This window comes from Dryobates pubescens, chromosome 8, assembly GCF_014839835.1.
Source record: "Dryobates pubescens isolate bDryPub1 chromosome 8, bDryPub1.pri, whole genome shotgun sequence".
Taxonomy (NCBI): Eukaryota; Metazoa; Chordata; class Aves; order Piciformes; family Picidae; genus Dryobates; species Dryobates pubescens.
The window spans coordinates 33405559-33422724 of NC_071619.1; the positions used below are offsets into that span (position 1 = coordinate 33405559).

The window sequence follows — 17166 nt, forward strand, 5'->3', positions numbered from 1 at the left end:
ACCTCCAGCCTAAACCTCCCCTGGCACAGTTTGAGATGTTGTCCTCTTGTTCTGGTGCTGGTTGCCTAGGAGAAGAGACCAACCCCCTCCTGGCTACAACCTCCCTTCAGGTAGTTGTAGACAGCAAGAAGGTCTCCCCTGAGCCTCCTCTTCTCCAGGCTAAACAATCCCAGCTCCCTCAGCCTCTCTTCATAGGGCTTGTGCTCGAGGCCTCTCTACATAATAAAGTAGTCACAATATCACTGTTGCAGTAATCTAGAGAGCTTAGCATGGTGAGACAACCCAAAAAGATCTTTTGTACCTAAAGATTTTTCAGGTTTTTCTCCTGGTCTGGCAAGAGACACTACGTTTCTGAAGAGGCTGCCTTTTTTGCAAGAGCTTATTGCTGACATCGAGTAGAAGTTTTAGGCTTAGAGCCAAAGTGTTTGTCTTCAGTAATCTTCCTAATTTTAATGCAGAGTACAAGACATTTGCCTTATGTTTGCTTTAAGGTTTGGTCCTATACCACAGAAAATGGGTAACATTTCAACAGTCACCTTAGAAGCTGCAAATTTAATGATGGGACAACTGTGGAAAAACCATGTTACTCTTTGTGGTGAAACAAAACCCTGATGGGCATTATATCTTTGCACATGAGATTTGTAATGTCATTCTACTAAAGAAGGACTAAAATTAATTGTCCTATTATATGACAGAAGTTAGTTCTTTCAAACTGTGCATATCACCCACTAATACTCTTCAGAGTGATATTTCATCAGGGATACTGACAGGTATAGAGGGAAGGCAGTGCAGATTCCAGGTCTAATAATAATTGAGAACAAACAAACAAAACACACACACACAAAAAAAACCACCTCTACAAACAAGAAGTTTAATATTGAATACATGGGGGTATTTTCTGAATCATTTACGTTTGACTTTGACCTGTTGTGCATATTTTTCACTCGGTGGTCTGAGATGGAAGTTGTGCACCAGGTGAAATGGTATTGACATTTTGCAAGAGGCTGTCACAAATAACAACTCTTTCCTATTGCTCTTAGCCCCCCACGTCAAATACATGAAGAAAGATGATGATGTGCCTTGCTCTATCACAAGCTCTCTTGAACATTTTCCTCAAGAAGAAGCTAGCAGCAAAGAAGAACCTACTCGTCCTCCACAAAATCCTCCAACCAACCTCACAGTGGTGACTGTTGAGGGCTGTCCAACGTTCGTCATATTGGACTGGGAAAAACCAGACAATGACACTGTTACTGGTTCGTTTCATTTCTTTCCTCCATTGTATCAGAATACAGTGTTCCCAGCTTGTTTTTACTTTCACAGTGTGTTTATGCCATTTAAAAAATACTTTAATCCCTAGAGAGTCTTAAGCATGAGTGCTTTTATTTTGTGCTACTGTTAAAACTATGCTGTGGATAAGAAAATACTGCTAGAATAGAACAACATTTTCACAATTGTGTCATTGGTGTCAGCGACAACACAAAAATATAGCTAGAAAGTCTGACTCTGTGTCTCCTCTGAATTTCTGGCTTCTCTGTGTACAGATTCTGGTAAGACTTAGTCAAGTAGTTCCTTCCAGCAATGCAATAGTAGTCTTTATTATGTAGATGCATACACATCACAGCCATGACCAAATGGATCTGGTTGTGTTGCATCACAGGTGAGTAGAACACACGAGACCAGGAACTGCAAGGACTAAGACTTGATCATTATCTGTTCACTTTAGCATGTAATTAGGAGGCTTTCAGGTGTGGTAAGTGCACATCAAGAGATTTCAGTGCAGGGGTATTATTAGATGACTGTCACAAGCAAGGCCACTTGCTTCTTCAAAGTAGACCTTACTTGGTTTTCTAGAACTAAGGAAAAGGTTTGGCCTCCCTCTTTTCTTACTCTCCCCTCTGTTTTGAAAAATAACACATGCAAAACCAACCAGACACTCAAGACAAAAATTTCCCTCCACGTTTTTCTTCCTGAAAACAGGAAGAAAGCTTGCCCTTCTGCTGTATTAAATGGGGAATAACAAGAGATTATAGGCTAATAAAAAATACCAGTGAGTGGGAAGAATGATGACCTGGCTTGCATTCCACCATGTGTTTCATTCTGGAAGCAAAGACAGGGTGAGCTTGCTGCTGCCTTAGGATTAAGCTGAGGATAAGCTCTTTGTGAACAGTCCCCATTTCAGGCAGCTCTGCAATACTTCTTTTTGTTCAGGGAAATCTTTTTTGTTGCTGTTGTCATTTGGAGGCCTTCTTCACAGACCAGTCCTTAACTTGATTAGATCAGATAACGTCATTTAGTCTGGATGTTTCCTTGGAAGCAGACTTGCTGTTTTTCTTGAGCATGTTAGGGAACCCACTGCAGCACAGGCTTTTGTATTACAAAAACAGAAAAACATTTCCACTATGGCTGTTAAAAATATCAATGCACATCATCTAGATGAGGGCAAGGCCTAAATGCCTTCTGAGAATATTTCTTTTCCAGTGTGTGTTATGAAATATAGACCCTGCAATACTCACCGCTTCTTCTGAGACTTTAGGTGCAATCAGCTTTTAGTTAACTTGCCATAATGTTTCATCTGTTCTGTGAGGCAACTGGCACACCTTTCCCCATTCCAGGAAAGAAGATTAAAACCTTATGCAGATTATATGGCTAATAATCATTTTGCTTCCCTGAGAGAAACTCTAGTTTTCAATCTCAGCCACCTTCCTGCCTAGAGCTAACAGTTTGCCCATAAACACCATCTTCTCTCTTTTTAACATCAGTGTGTAACACAGGATCACGGAATGGTAGGGATTGAAGGGACCTCCAGCGATCATTGGGTCTAATCCCCTTCTGGGGCTTACACATACTCTCATTGAGCTTGTCTCCTTCACCTGCACTTCAAAGAATTACTCACTTAGTGACTCATCTAAGGACACTTTATGAATTCAAGGGAAAGCATTGAATCCCCAGTGATTATTTCATATTGGCACCAGTATGATGTTACTTGTTTAGACAGACTTAAATCAAGTTTTCTGTCATCTCTTTTTGGTTTTGTAGTTTATACATGTTTTTTTTATCAGCTAACTCTGGCAGCAAACCTTTCCCTCCCCACCCCCTTTTTTTTTTAACACTATTTCAGATAGAACTGTGGCAACAGAAAATGTGATTTATCGAGCAAAGTTTTTAAATGGTTACTTTGTTTGACTTTCAGCTATGTGCAAGGAATTTCATCATGTTCCTGCCAAGTTACCTACTCTTTCTCTGTCTAGATGTACCTCTCTCCCATCCTTCTTAACAAACATACTTAATTAGGACAAATAATGGCTTTTGCCTGTTTGTTGAGGGTTTTGGGTTTTTTCCTCCATGATTCACTCTGCCCTTTGTGGTTAGGCTGCACCTTGAGTCCTGTGTCCAGTTCTGGACCCCTCAGTTTAGGAAAGATATTGAGTTGCTGGAATGTGTCCAGAGAAGGACAACAAAGCTGGGGAGGGGATTGGAGCACAGCCCTGTGAGGAGAGGCTAAGGGAGCTGGGGTTGCTTAGCCTGGAGAAGAGGAGGCTCAGGGGAGACCTTATTGCCATATGCAATTACCTGAAGGGAGGTTGTAGCCACATGGGGGTTGGTCTCTTCTCCCAGGCAACCAGTAACAGAACAAGAGGACACAGTCTCCAGCTGTGCCAGGGGAGGTTTAGGCTGGATGCTAGGAAGAAATTCTTCACAGAAAGAATGATTGGTCATTAGAATGTGCTGCTCAGGGAGGTGGTGGAGTCACCATCACTGGAAATGTTTAAAAAGAGACTGGATGAGGCACTTAGTGCCATGGTTTAGTTGATTAGATGTTATTGGGTGATAGGTTGGACTCAGTGATCTCAAAGGTCTTTCCCAACCTGGTTAATTCTGTATGCTAAATGAAGGTGTAAAAAGGCTGGGAATTTGAAAGCCCTCCTCTGGACCTGATCCAGCAAGTCAATGTCCTTTTAGGTCAAAAAATTATGTTGAGGTTTTGTAACAGTTGATAGGTGGTCTGCTGTCCTCACCTGCTTCATTCATTGTGCTGTAGATCTTCATGTTATTACAAATGATCTTTGAAAACATTCTCCTTTGCTAGTTTATGATTAACAAAGCTGCACTTAATATTATGGACAAGTTTCAGGAAGATAAAAGGAAGCTGTTGGTGAGTTTGTGGATTTCTTTGTGCAGAGAGGAAAATTAACAACATGCTCAGTGTGTTTATTAGAAGAGGCTGTTGGGACAGGGGCTGCCTGCTAGAAGAGATAGCATCTTAGACAGGTCTATGACTGAAGAAGTATCTTCTTCCCAAACATCTGTTGTTAAATCCCAGCGAGGAGAATGGCTTGTGCTTGATGATACACCCCAGTGAGATGAAAGCAAAGCAGTGAGACTCTATAATATAATCACATAAATACAGAAATAAATTTATGCAAAAATGATTTCATTCTAAAATGGCAGGTTGCCTAAGTGCACAATCCAAATTAGCTGGGCATTTCCCTCTGGAAATCTTAAACATACTGGTCTTACTTTAAACTGATCAAGATTTAAGCATTTAGAAACTACACTTTAATCTTTGATGTTTTTTTTTTTCATTCAAACTGCAGACTGCTTGTAACTATTTAGTGTTCGGAATTTTTTCACCTTTGGGCAGAACTGAGATGCTGAATATCCTCTATTCCATAATTGGATTATAAGGAAGGGTGAGGGGCTAGGCATGCAGCAGTCTGGAATGGACCCTCTCTTTCCTAAACCATTTTAGTATAGTAAATCCAGCCTGGTTCAGACAAAATGAACTTACATTCTATTAGACAGTAGGAGGGAAATCAGATGAGAAAAAAAAGAGAGCAATCAAGAGACTCAAGTAAGAGCTGCTATATAAGCAATTTCTCTTTCCTGTAATTTTCCAGAGTATGAGGTTGTGTCAACTGAAAATGGAGGAAGTGATGGTGAAAAGGAGCAATCGATTATCACAACAAATCAAACTCATTCTACTGTGGAAAACCTAAAACCTGACACAAGGTAATCAAATCATTTTCTCATTAACCCAAGAAATTTACACTGTTTTTAAGGCCAAACTGGGTTTATTCCCTTCTGATAGGAAAAAGGTAAGTTTTGGGGTTGGGTTTTTTTTTTTTGAGTTAGCAGAAACTTTAGTGAATTTCCAAGAGTATGACCTGGACAAACTGCAGAAGTTATCTGTTCTATCAGGAAGGTTAACAGTCAAATGTAAGACAATGTACTGCTTTTTATTTTAAAAATCTCTTTAATTTAGCAAGTAATGAAACAAGGTGAATACAAGAAATACTAACCTGATGTGTTGAAATCAAGATTTTGATATGTACAGTTCTCTTTCTCTGGGGTTTAAGGATGCTTGGCACTACTAAAGTAGCCTCCCTGCATATTAAGATGAGATGCATGTTTGGCCACTCTGTGAAGCTTGACTATTGCATTGCACCATGGAGAAGAAAGATACCACACAAAAACACACTGCATTTTCTGCAGTTTTTGTCATTTTTGTCCTTCAATTAGTCCTTCTCTTGTCAAAAAAGTGAAACAGTTGAATTCTTGTCATCCTTCTTTCTTCTAGTTAGTCTGGACCAAGTACTGAGCTACTCATATTTTACTCTGTTCAATCCATGAATGTCTTGTTGATGGAATGGAATGGCATGGGATGGAATGGGATGGAATGGAATAGAATGGAATGGAATGGAATGGAATGGAATGGAATGGAATGGAATAATAGACCATGGGCAACCTAATGTAGCTTTTAAGTTGCCCTGTTATGAAAATCAGCCTGGACAAGTTGGCCTCCACAGGTCCCTTCTAACTTAAGTCATTGTATGATCATATCTTAGGGATAGTTTCTGATCTTTTAAATACCAGGTTTGCTCTTTTTCTTCTTGCAGGGCAAAGTGGTTGTGTTTGTCACTGTATATGCCATTAATTTCTTAGCAAAGAAAAGTAAGGGGAAGAGATGTGCTAGTATGAGCTAATTTGTCCCTCAGATTTCTCATCCTCCTCTTGAAAAGTCTACAAGTTTTATACTGAAAAAAAAATCACAGTTGGGCTTGGGAAACATACCATTTACTCCACTTGGAAAACAGTTAAAGCCAAACTACGCAGCTGATAGTTTTGGTCAGAGCAATTACAGTTTAAATTCCAAGCAGTCATTTCGTTGGAATATTCCAATCTAACTCATTGTACAGGTTCCTTGCCTTTGAGTTTCCTTACAAGGCTGTTCATATTGCAGCTCTTAGTTTCACTGGCATACTCAGGACTCTGTGCTCTTTCTCTCTTCTTAGTATAGACTTAAAACTGCTCTTAAAACCAAAGTAGTGCAGTAACTTCCCCTACGATAATGGTCAAGCAAAATCATAGAATCACAGAATTGTTTTGGCTGGACCTCTAAAATCTACTCCAACCATCAACCAACACCACCATGACCATTAAACCATGTCCCAGAGTGCAATGTCCACACTTTCCTGGAACACTTCTCGGGATGGCGACTCCACCACCTCCCCGGGCAGCCTGTTCCAATGCCTGACCACTCTTGCAGGAAAGAAGTGTTTCCTAATCTCCAATCTAAACCTCCCCTGGCACAATCTCCTCTCATTCTGCCACCTGATGACAGGGAAAAGAAAATGACCCTCACCTCACTACAACCTCCTTTCAGGGAGTTGTAGAAAGAAATGAGGTCTCCCCTCAGCCCCCTCTTCTTTGTCTAAACAATCCTAGATTCCTCAGCTGTTCCTTGTAAGACCTGCTCTGTAGACCTTTCATGATGGCCCATGTTTGAGTCAAGAGTAAGGTCACTGCCAGCAATTTCTTTGAAGAGTTATTTGTAATAAACCTTGAGAGGCAAGAGATTGAAATGGAATTACTGTGAGGTTTGTTTTCTTCACTTTGTCTCCTGTGTAGTGATGATGGTGTTCATCTGCATCTTCTTTGTTAAAAACTCTTTCACTGACCTGCAGGTGTTTTTCATGAACCTTTCCTAACCTAGAATATTAAATGCAGATGTTGGCTTGGCTTTTGTGGTTTGTTTGGGTGGTTTTTTTCAATTCTATTTTCTTATTTCCAAAGGAATTCTAGCAGTTTTCTTTTTTCTTTCTTTTTTCTTCTTTTTATTTATTTTTTTTCACTTTTCTTTCTTTCTTTCTTTCTTTCTTTCTTTCTTTCTTTCTTTCTTTCTTTCTTTCTTTCTTTCTTTCTTTCTTTCTTTCTTTCTTTCCTTTCTTTTTTCTTTCTTTTTTCTTTTTTCCTTCTTTCTTTTTCTTTCTTTTCTTTCTTCCTTTTTTCTTTCTTTTTCTCTTCTTTCTTTTTTCTTCTTTCTTTTTTTCTTTCTTTCTTTTTTTCTTTATTTTTTTCTTCTTTCTTTTTTTCTTTCTTTCTTTTTTTTCTTTCTATTTTTCTTCCTTTCTTTATTTTTTTAAACTTGTTTTGGATTTTTCCTTAAAATTGATTTCTCTTTTTTCAAGTCTTCCAGCCATCTGATGCAGCATCATCCTGACTTTTTCTGCTATTTCTTCTGCTATTTTCTCTTCCAAAATATGTAATTCTTATTCCTGTATCTATCTTGAAATACTTCTGTTGCTTAGGTGTACATTTCCTTTTTTTCATTCTGGTGGTTTCTTTAAGGGCAGTTAAGTTCATGGAACTAAGGTCCAGGAAACTTCGCAGCACAGATTTCTTCTACAAGCATTCAGAAAAGAATCTGGATATTGCTGAAAACATTTCTCATGCATATTTGTGTTGGCAGGAATGGGAAGGCAGTAAAGAAAAATATTGACTGCACTCAGAGATGTGCCAAATAGCTCTGAGGGAGTTCAGGTGCCATCATTAGAAGATGCATCCCAGCAGCCTGCTGTTGTAGATTTTTTAATAGAAAAATTAATATTAGTAAGAAACAGAAAGCCTCTGATGCTTGCAATATGCAGCTTTGTAAAACTTCCCTTCAGGTATCAATTCTTTGCTCAGTGAAGCAGTTTGATAATCTCAAACAGAAATTTTTTTTTCATTCTAAAAATAACTTGAGTGGTCTCTTTTGGACTTCTGGGTTAGATTGTGTCCCAAGCCAAAGTGTATTTCCAGACATGATCTGTCTTGAGGAGTAGAAATAACAGCAAATGTTAATAAATAAATAAATAAATAAAATTCCAAGACTCCTCAGAAAACAAAAACAAAACTCACAAGCAACCAAAAGAGTACAGTAAACATGAAATGTTTAGTCTATGCATGTACCAAACTGGTAATACCTAACATCATTATTTAGTATCTATGTCTGTCTTTTCTTCTCTTAAGCCTAGTTTTATGATCATGCTGCTACTCAAACACAACGCAGAGACAGAGAAGCTCTATACATTGAAACAGTCCTACACAACTGACATCTAACCACCAGCATCTCCCTAGAAATTGACCTGAGGTCCCAGGACCGTACTCAGCTGCTCCACTCCTCCCAGAAAGGGACACTTGAGTGGAAGGTGTCCCTGCTTACAGCAGGGGATTTGGAACTAGATGTTCTTCAAAGCCCCTTCCAACCCAAACCATTCTGCAATTCTGTGATTATGGGGGAAATCACTTTTCACCTATTTTCAGTTCTGCAGTCTTCAGCCTTCTCCTTTTGCATGATTTGAAAAATGCAGGAGCAGCTGTCTCTGCCAAAGTTCCATGTGGAATAGTGATTTCCTAGGGTGGAAAAATCTGCTCTGCACTGTAATTACTGTAAGTCAAGTCCATTTAATCTGCACAAGGGCTTTTATTGTCATATGCAGTTTGGGAGGATTTGGGAAGGCTAGTCTCCAAGGTTTGTGGGATAGCAATCTTAGAGGTTAGAGGTGTGACACATGTTAGATTGCTGCAGTATTGGGTAGAAGACTTTTTGGCATCATAGGCCCAGAGACATAAAGATGGAATACATAATCCAGCTTCTCATGTGTAAGTCTAGAGGTAGACATGGGATAATTATAGAGCTTTCCTACTTCCCTTAATTAATTTTGCCCTACATAGTTCCTTGAACCTCTAAGCATTAATTTTCCCTCCCTGGAGGTTTGTATGGAAGTGCATAAGATTGAAGGAGAGACCCTTTTTTCCACCATTTCACTTTTTTTCCCGCCCAGATCTTTTGCCTGGTACACAAAAAGGAACATGAGGAAGAAGTTCTTCACCATGAGAGTGGTGAAGCCCTGGAAGAGGTTGTCCAGGGAGGTGGTTGAGGCCCATCCCTGGAGGTGTTTAAGACCAGGCTGGATGAGGCTCTGGCCAGCCTGATCTAGTGTGAGGTGTCCCTGCCCAAGGCAGGGTGGTTGGAACTAGATGATCCTTGTGGTCCCTTCCAACCCCAACTGATTCTATGATTCTATGATTTTCAATGAAGAGAGCCACATCATGGCTTGAAAATTAGTCTGTATCATCTATCTAACCATGAGCACAGTGTAACTTTTTCTTTCTCTCTTTTTCAGTTCTCAGTCAAGTAGTTACTTCTTTTCATCTCCAAAAGTGCTTGGGTTTTGGTTTGGTTTATTTACTTTTTATAATTGGTTTTGTGTGGCTGCAACCATTGCCATTGTTTCAGGATTGAAACAATGAGGAAAGGAGACACTTGGGTACCTGTAAAGATACCTGCCACAAAAAAATGTAGAATTGTAAATACTTTAGCTTAAAAATCTTTAATGTTACTAATAGAAGGCTCCTCTAATTGAGCCAACTAAACTTTGGACATTTCTGTATTACTTTCCTTGTCTCCAGTTTTCTTTCTGTGTTTACATGAGCTGAAATCTCTGTGTGTAGATTTTAGTTCTTTATTGCCATAATTTTTCCAGCTGTGGTTTGATTTTTTTGCAGAGGTTCTAGTGGTCCCTGGACCACAGTTTGAAAAACACTGATTGGAAAATATTTAGTCTTCAGTTCTTGTTTGTTCTTTTTATGGAGTTAGAGAATTGATGGGTCCAAGTTCATCGACTTCAGTGTTTCGGGAGTGGGACTGGTTCCTATGAAGAATGTTGCCCAATGAAACTCAAAGTAGAGCATATCAGCTCTTGAGGACAATATGTTTGTGCAAAAATATGCAAAATAACTTGATTTCCCCTCCACTGTCTTGTCCAGCTTATGATTTTTCTGTCAGCAAATATGGGTTGCAAAATCTGTGCACCCTTAGATGTTCAGGTAAGATCCAGATATGCTGCCTGTATATCTTTAGTTTACAGTTGACTCTGGAAGAAATATTTTCACCATGAGAACAGTAAGACATTGGAAGAATGGAATGGAATGGAATGGAATGGAATGGAATAGAATAGAATAGAATAGAATAGAATAGAATAGAATAGAATAGAATAGAATAGAATAGAATAGAATAGAATAGAATAGACCAGGTTGGATGAGACCTTCAAGATCATTGTGTCCAGCCATTCCCATTGGAATGGGCTGCCCAGGGTGGAGTCACCATCACTGGAGGTGTTTAGGAAGAGTCTTGATGGCGTGCTTGGTGCCATGGTTTAGTTGATTAGATGGTGTTGGATGATAGGTTGGACACAATGATCTCAAAGGTCTCTTCCATCCTGGTTTATTCTATTCTATTCTATTCTATTCTATGCTATGCTATGCTATGCTATGCTATGCTATGCTATGCTATTCTATTCCAACTCCTTACATGCAGCTTGTATTTTGTATAACTAATTCCAAGTTGATGATGAAGAGACTTTTGTGTCTAGAACTTAGTATTTAATGTATTATTTATTTCATGTCTCCTGCCTACAACAGGGTAATAAGAGTTGCTCAAAGTGGTCTTGCAGCATGTTTGAATAAATATTAAGATCACTTCAAACAGTCTGTTTAAAGTTCAAATCAAGTCCGTGTTTCACTTAGAAATATCCACAAATTACCCATGATGCATACCAATCTTTGGAAGTAATTCACTTTAAAAAGAAAAGGAAACCCTAGAAATAAAGGCAACTGCTGAAGTAAGCAATTTTGAAGTCAAATGTTGCCTTAGAAGTGCTGTGAATGGAAAACAGTTGCTTCGTACTTCATGATTAGTCCACTGAGGTTAATTAGCAAGCTGTTCAGGTTTTGCAGGAGCCAAGAAGCAATGAGAGGTAATCCAAGGTTTGGATTGAGTTTTTCTGTCTCTTGTAGGGACTTGCAAATGGGGTTTACAAATTTCCAAGCATGCAAAGAGTGGTATGAGGATTGGGGGTGTTGGGCTTTGGATTTGGGGGATTTTTTTTGGTGGGTTGGTTGTTTTTTTGTTTGGGGTTTGGTTTTGTTTGAAAATTACTGTTTGGAAACAATTTCCATAATACATTACAATGCTATGTTATAGTCATGAGCCACCAAATTATCACAGGTAGGTGAACCTTCATGAGCCAAGAGTTGGATGTGTAATTGTCCACTTCTGGGATTCTCATTTTGCTCTGTGTTTAGTCTCTAAGCTGGGACTCATTTTCCAGGCCTACAGTTTCCTTTTGACTCGTGTCCTGTGGCACTCTCTTGCTGACAATAAAATGCTCTGTGTTGAGAGATTCACCATGGATGCGCTCAAAGCATATGAAAAGTCTCTCTGTAGGTGGTATGCATGGGACAAGTTGTTGCTTCTAGCTCACAGGGAAGGCAGGAAGAGGGTGTTGTTGACTGGCTGACTCGTCGGAATGCTTTGACATAGAATCATGCAGTTCCTACAGGAATGCACTAAGCTCTTGCTGAGCAGTAAGAAATTCCCAGATGCTGCCAGCCTGGAGCCAGGACACCCTGGAAGAAGCTTGCTGGGATAGTGTGTGCTGCAAGAGAGGAAATACAGAGTTTGGTCCTATCTCTGCCCCTTGATGCAAGACCTTAACTGTGTCCAATGTCCACTCTTATAACCCTTTCATGCCTCATAGAATCATAAAATGCATCAGGTTGGAAGGGACCCTCAAAGCTCATCTTGTCCAATCCTCCTACAGTAAGCAGGGACACATTTAACTAAATCAGGTTGCTCAGAGTCACATCAAGTTTGACATTGGATGTCACCAAAGATGGGGCCTCCACCACATCTCTGGGCAACCTGTTCCAGTATTTCATTCCTCTCATTGTGAAGAACTTACTCCTAATGTCCAATCTAGGTCTACCCTACTCTACTTTAAAACCATTGCCCCTCGTCTTATCACTACAACCCCTTATAAACAATCTCTCCCCAGCTTCCTTGTAGGTCACCTTCAAATATCAATGTCTGGTGTCATCTGTGTTACATTTTTTGGTTTGCCACTGTCTTTCAGTAGGTGCTTACCTAGAGCTTCTGACTGAAAGTATAAGTTTCAGCTGAGGTGCAGAGTTAGAGAATAACTTATCTTGACTGTCCGTTACTGTTAGCCAAGTATTGAGAGGCAGAAGAGGCCTAAGCAGAGGAGACTGAATGGATTGTTTTCTTCAGTCTTGTTCTGTTTTCACAGCATTGTGTTTGGTTCCAAACATAGCTGTGATGAAAAAGAGATCATCAGTACACACTGGTGCTGTGCAACATTACCATGAAGACAAGGAGGAGATCCTGCACAATATCTTGTCATCATTTCATATATTTGCTATTGACATGTATTCAAGCAGTTGGGTCTTTGCCTTGCTGAACCTTGGTCATGGAAGACATAGAACCATAGAACTGTTGAGGCTGGAAGAGACCTTTGAGATCATCAAGTCCAGCTGCTCACCTACAGCTTGCAATCCCACCACTACTGCTAAGCCACTACCACTAAATCTTTTCCCTCAGCACCACAGACATGTGGCTTTTAAATACCTCCAGCAACGGTGACCCCACCATTCCCTGGCAGCCTGTTCCAATGCCTGAGAACCCTTACTGTGAAGAAATTTTTCCTAATACCCAACCTGAACCTTCCCTGGCACAACTTGAGGCCATTTCCCCTTATTCTATGACTTGTTGCATATGAGAAGAGGTCGACCCCAACCTGGCTCCATCCTCCTTTGAGGTAGTTTTAGAGGGCAAAGAGGTCTCCACTGAACCTCGTCTTCTGAGGATTAAGCAATCCCAGTTCCCTCAGGTGTTCCTCATAAAAGTTATGTTAAAGATCCTTCACATTCTCTGTGTTTTGCTGGTCCTGTCTGTCACTGTTGGTGGGCTTCAGAGGCATTAAGTTGGAGGTTTGTTATTTTATGAATGAGGAATGTACAGATAAACAGCAATGTGCTTTATTCAACATCTGCTTATCAGATTGCTTTTGCACTTACCTGAACTACTCCCTTTGCCAGAACTGGAATTGCCTGTGTGAGAGGAGGCAGACTGAAATCAGTGGTGTATGAAATCTAACATTAATAGCATGTGTGAAGTAAATGTTGTGTTTTGAGGGGTCTTATCTTGTCAGGACAAGTAACATCTCAGTGTTTTCAGAGCAAGAGATGAGACCTTTTCTTCTTCCTCAGGAGGCGAGTAGCACCAAGATGTGCATTAGTAGTTTGTTTGCTCCAGACTCTGAGAGAATGGTTTGCAAAATGTTCATCTCTTCTCTTTTATTCCCCAGTTATGAATTCCATGTGAAACCTAAAAACCCTCTTGGTGAAGGCCCAAGTAGCAGTGTTGTGGCATTCAGTACTGAATCAGGTAAGGACTTCTGAAGACCTGACCATCATTTACAGTGGCTCTTGTATGCATGTTTGGGGGAGATACACAAGGTGGTCCTGCTTCATTTTGTGTGTTTGATGTTGCTCTTGACTGTCTTCAGACTGGTTTTTTACTACTGAGCTAGTTACAGTAGTGCCTGGAAGGTTAGGGCTATATTGTGTGAGGATATAAGATGGACAAACTGCAGGAGGGGAAAACAGGAGCACAGAGTGTGCCTCGTGTTTACTATGGAGAAACTAACTTTATCCTTAGAGAAGGTGCGGTCATTCCTGACCTTTTGTATCTATCACTCTCATTAATGACTTCTGGGTGGGGAACACAAGGTTGTTCCTTGAGCTGATGTGTTTGTAGGCACTTTTGCTACTTCTTCAATAAGACTGCTGTGTAACAGTGATGTATTTTGGCTGAAAGAAAGATTGAGAAATAGCAGGTGGGAAAAGTCAGTGTCCCAGTAGGTGCTCTTCCATCCTGTTTACTCTCCAGTGAAAATGTTAAAGAGGTGTGCACAAGCCTGTGTTGACAATGGGTAGGTCCCCAAGTCCTATCTGACTCAAAGGTGAGAATCAAAGAGTGCCTTTGCTTTCCATACTCCAGTTCCCCATGAGGCCAACTGCAGATGACTTGTTGACTTCATACAAGCAAGACACCATCCTTTGTGTGGAAGTGTTTATTGCCCAATAGTGTGTAAGGACCATACAAAACACAAAATGGATTTAGTCTTTTTAAAAGGACTTTCTCAATTTGCTTCTTGGCCCAGGTATAATAATATAATAGTGCTCATCCAGTGCTGTCACCGATGGATGAGAGCTTTGGCTGAGCAAGGGATTAGTCAAGGAGGCGTGCAGAATATGCCACACACATTTAAAAGCTGTGAATGCACTCTTTGTAATCCTTGATTGTTAAAGCTGAAAAAAAAAATATGCTTATGCCAAGTGCAGTTTTCATCATTGACAAAGCTTATGCTCTCTCTCCTATTTAGCTTGGACAAATGAAGTGGTCAGATTCATTTTTTACTCAGTTGCACAAATGCATTTCTCACTTTGGGGTTTTCATAGCCAGGTTTTGTGTCACAGAGGGGTCGTCTTTATTATTCAGGTTTTGAAATGGAAATTTTTTAAAATAGCATAGAATCACAGAATGGTTTGGGTTGGAAGGGACTTGGAAGATCATCTAGTGCTAATTCCCCTGTTATGGGCAGGGACACCTTCCACTAGATCAGGTTGCTCAAGGCCCTGTCCAACCTGGCCTTGAACACCTCCAGGGAGGGGACATCCACAACCTCCCTGGGCAACCTGTTCCAGTGTCCCACCACCCTCACTGTAAAGAATTTCTTCCTAATATCCAGTCTAGATCTGCCCTGCTCTTCCAGTTTAAAGCCATTCTCTCTCATCACAGTAGAGCTGGGTTTTGCTGGTTATAGGTTTAAACTCTTTTTTGCACTAGAGCTGTGTTTGACTGGTATAGTCCCCTATGTAAAATTTTCATAGAATCACAGAATTGTTTTGGTTGGCAAAGACCTCTAAGATCATCGAGTCCAACCTTCCACCTAAGACCACCATGGCCATTAAACCATGTCCTGAAGTGCCATGTCCACACATTTCCTGAACACCTCCATAGATGGTGACTCCACCACCTCCCTGGGCAGCCTCTTCCAGTGCCTGAACAGTTCATTGATATTGTTGTTACGCACAAGAAATAGATTTAATTTCATTTAATACATAAGTAACTTTGCTTCCAAAACTCTGTTTCACAAATTACACCTTGTGTGCACTGTAGAAAATCGCTTCCCAGTGTTTCTCCATTGAAATATTGGGAATGTTCATTTTCAGTATCTGACTGAATGTTTGTTCTCTTCCCCTAGCGGACCCAAGAGTGAGTGAGCCAATTTCAGGTAAGTCTATTATGTATAGAATTGTGCCACAGAATTGTAGCATGGTCTGAGTTGGAAGGGACCTTGAAGACCATCTAGTTCCAAACCCCCTGACATGGGCACGGACACCTTCCACTAGACCAGGTTGCTCAAGGTCTTATCCAGCCTGGCCTTGAACGCTTCTAGGGAAGGTGCATCCACAACTTCCCAGGGCAACCTGTTCCAGTGTCTCACCACCCTCACTGCAAAGAATTTCTAATATCCTATTGATATCTACCCTCCTCAACCTCATGCTTTGCTTCAGAAATGACAAAACATACTTTTACAAGGAGGGTGACTGTACTGCACCCATTAAATGACTTATAGACTCAAACAACATTCACACATTATTTCATTCCTTCCACCCATACCCCTGGTAAGGAATTCATGCCAGACTGCTTGTTTACATGAGTGGAACACCATCAATGTAATGTGGTGCTCCCATGGCAGCTGGGATGGCTTCAAACCAATATACACAAATGAAGCAAGGAGAGCCTCATATTTTCTCAGCCTTGTCATTAAAGCAAAAGAAAGTTGTGTAAAATGAATAAGTGCCTCACTTTTTAAGGGAGTTAACAGATCACAACTCAGGATATTATTTATCCACCATTGTATTTTAGAATAGAAATTTCTGTGTCCAAAGGCTTGATCCAGCTCTGCTTTAGGCCCCTTCCATGACATTTTCCGTCTTTGGTGGGAGGTGAATTGAGCCTTTGAAGAATAGCTGAGATCATCCAACTAAACTGGGCTGCTTCTTGATTTGTAATGGACACCAATTTGACTGGACACAACTTCTTTCCACATAATTCAATGCACTTCATAATTATGTGTAGTTTTATTAAATCACATGCAGTTTGCTGCAAGCAGTTGATGGTCCTGGCTTGAACCCACTGAAAAACAGTGACTGTATCACACATTTTATGTCAACACACATTGTCACAGAATCATATCATAGAGTCATAGGATGATTTAAGTTGAAAGGAACCTTAAAGATGATCCAGTTTCAACCCCTTCTCCTTGGACAGGGACATACTAGATCAGGTTGCTCAAGACCTCATCCAACCTGGCCTTGAACACCTTCAGGGAAGGGGCATACATGACCTTCTTGGGCAACCTGTTCTAGTGTCCCACCACCCTCACTGTAAAGAAATTCTTCCTAATATCCAGTCTAAATCTGCTCTCCTCTTCCAGCTTAAAGCCATTCCTCCTTGTCCTATCAGAACAAGCCCTTGTAAAAATTCCTCTTAACAAGGTCCTAGAATGAGCTTATTCCAAACTGACACCACAGAGAGCAAAAGCAGTTCATCACATCAATCATATCTGCACACTTTGGTGCATCTCTGAGGTATCTCTCTAGTTCAAAATGCAGTTGACTGGTGCGAGGTTTCTGATCCTATTTATTTGAATATATTTGTTGTACACAGTGTTGTATGCAACATCACACTTCAGCCTCTCTCTTCCTCTTCTGCAGTGGGAAAGGATGCTATCTGGACTGAAATCAAATTCAATTCAGACACCTATTCAGAATGCAAAGGGAAACAATACGTAAAGAGGACTTGGTATAAGAAATTTGTAGGAGTGCAGCTGTGTAATTCTTTGAGATACAAGATATACCTCAGTGACTCACTCACAGGTAAGAGACCTTCACATCACATTGTCACAATGT

General features: G+C 40.4%; 1 protein-coding gene across 1 annotated transcript in view; it reads left to right on the plus strand.

Moving 5' to 3' along the window:
- Positions 1-17166, plus strand: part of ABI3BP (ABI family member 3 binding protein) — a 146378-nt gene that overhangs the window by 120752 nt on the left and 8460 nt on the right. Inside the window, exons 46-50 of the mRNA XM_054163898.1 lie at positions 1041-1253; positions 4899-5010; positions 13491-13570; positions 15453-15482; positions 16972-17133. Of these exons, the coding sequence (XP_054019873.1) occupies positions 1041-1253; positions 4899-5010; positions 13491-13570; positions 15453-15482; positions 16972-17133 (597 nt within the window). The remainder of the gene's footprint in view (positions 1-1040; positions 1254-4898; positions 5011-13490; positions 13571-15452; positions 15483-16971; positions 17134-17166) is intronic.